General features: G+C 53.0%; 1 protein-coding gene across 1 annotated transcript in view; it reads left to right on the top strand.

Annotated features, from left to right (window-relative positions):
• Nucleotides 1-651, top strand: part of thsd7ba (thrombospondin, type I, domain containing 7Ba) — a 201,750-nt gene that overhangs the window by 160,299 nt on the left and 40,800 nt on the right. Inside the window, exons 15-16 of the mRNA XM_016239556.1 lie at nt 81-347; nt 596-646. Coding sequence (XP_016095042.1) covers nt 81-347; nt 596-646 — 318 coding nt within the window. The remainder of the gene's footprint in view (nt 1-80; nt 348-595; nt 647-651) is intronic.

Here is a 651-nt window from a genome sequence, read left to right as displayed (position 1 = left end):
ATTTCAGATGACTAGTCTCTCTTATTTATTGCTTCCCCTCTCTATTTCCATCTTTCTTTCTGGCTCTCCATCCATTTCAGGTCGGAGCCGGAAACAAGACCGCTGTCAGCGTGAAGACTTGTACCCTCTAGTGGAGTCCGAGCCCTGTCCGTGTGAGGAGTTTGTTTCTCAGCCGTATGGTAATTGGTCCTCTTGTATCCTATCGGAGACCCCTGCGCAAGGATCCCTCCAGGGATGGAGGGGTCGGCGAGAAGTGCGTGACTGCGGTCACGGATTACGTAATCGTGCCGTGGCCTGTCTGGACCACGAAGCCCACCTGGTTAGCCCAGACCTCTGCAGTGAATCAGGTTTGTCTACTCATTTCCATCTCCTCTTCCTTTCTCTTTCTCTCTCAGTAAAGAGCCAAGTAATTTGTCCTCCGCTGGGAAGGCAAGCAGTCATTAGTCAAATAGGAAGCGGTGGGGTGCCCTGAACTGTCAGTGTAAATTAGACGGAGGTCTCAGCATCGGCACCAGGTGTTTCCGCTAACGTTGTTAGCGTGATGTTGAATGGCAGGGGCTCGGCCGCTCTGATTGCTCGACATGCTCTTTCGCAGGTCTGGTGGAAGAGGTCTGCCACATACCCTGCCCTCTGGACTGCAAGCTGAGCGAC

The sequence above is a fragment of the Sinocyclocheilus grahami genome, unplaced genomic scaffold (genome assembly GCF_001515645.1).
Source record: "Sinocyclocheilus grahami isolate Dianchi unplaced genomic scaffold, SAMN03320097.WGS_v1.1 scaffold568.1, whole genome shotgun sequence".
In the NCBI taxonomy this organism is placed as follows: Eukaryota; Metazoa; Chordata; class Actinopteri; order Cypriniformes; family Cyprinidae; genus Sinocyclocheilus; species Sinocyclocheilus grahami.
This window is presented reverse-complemented; position numbering and strand designations above follow the sequence as displayed.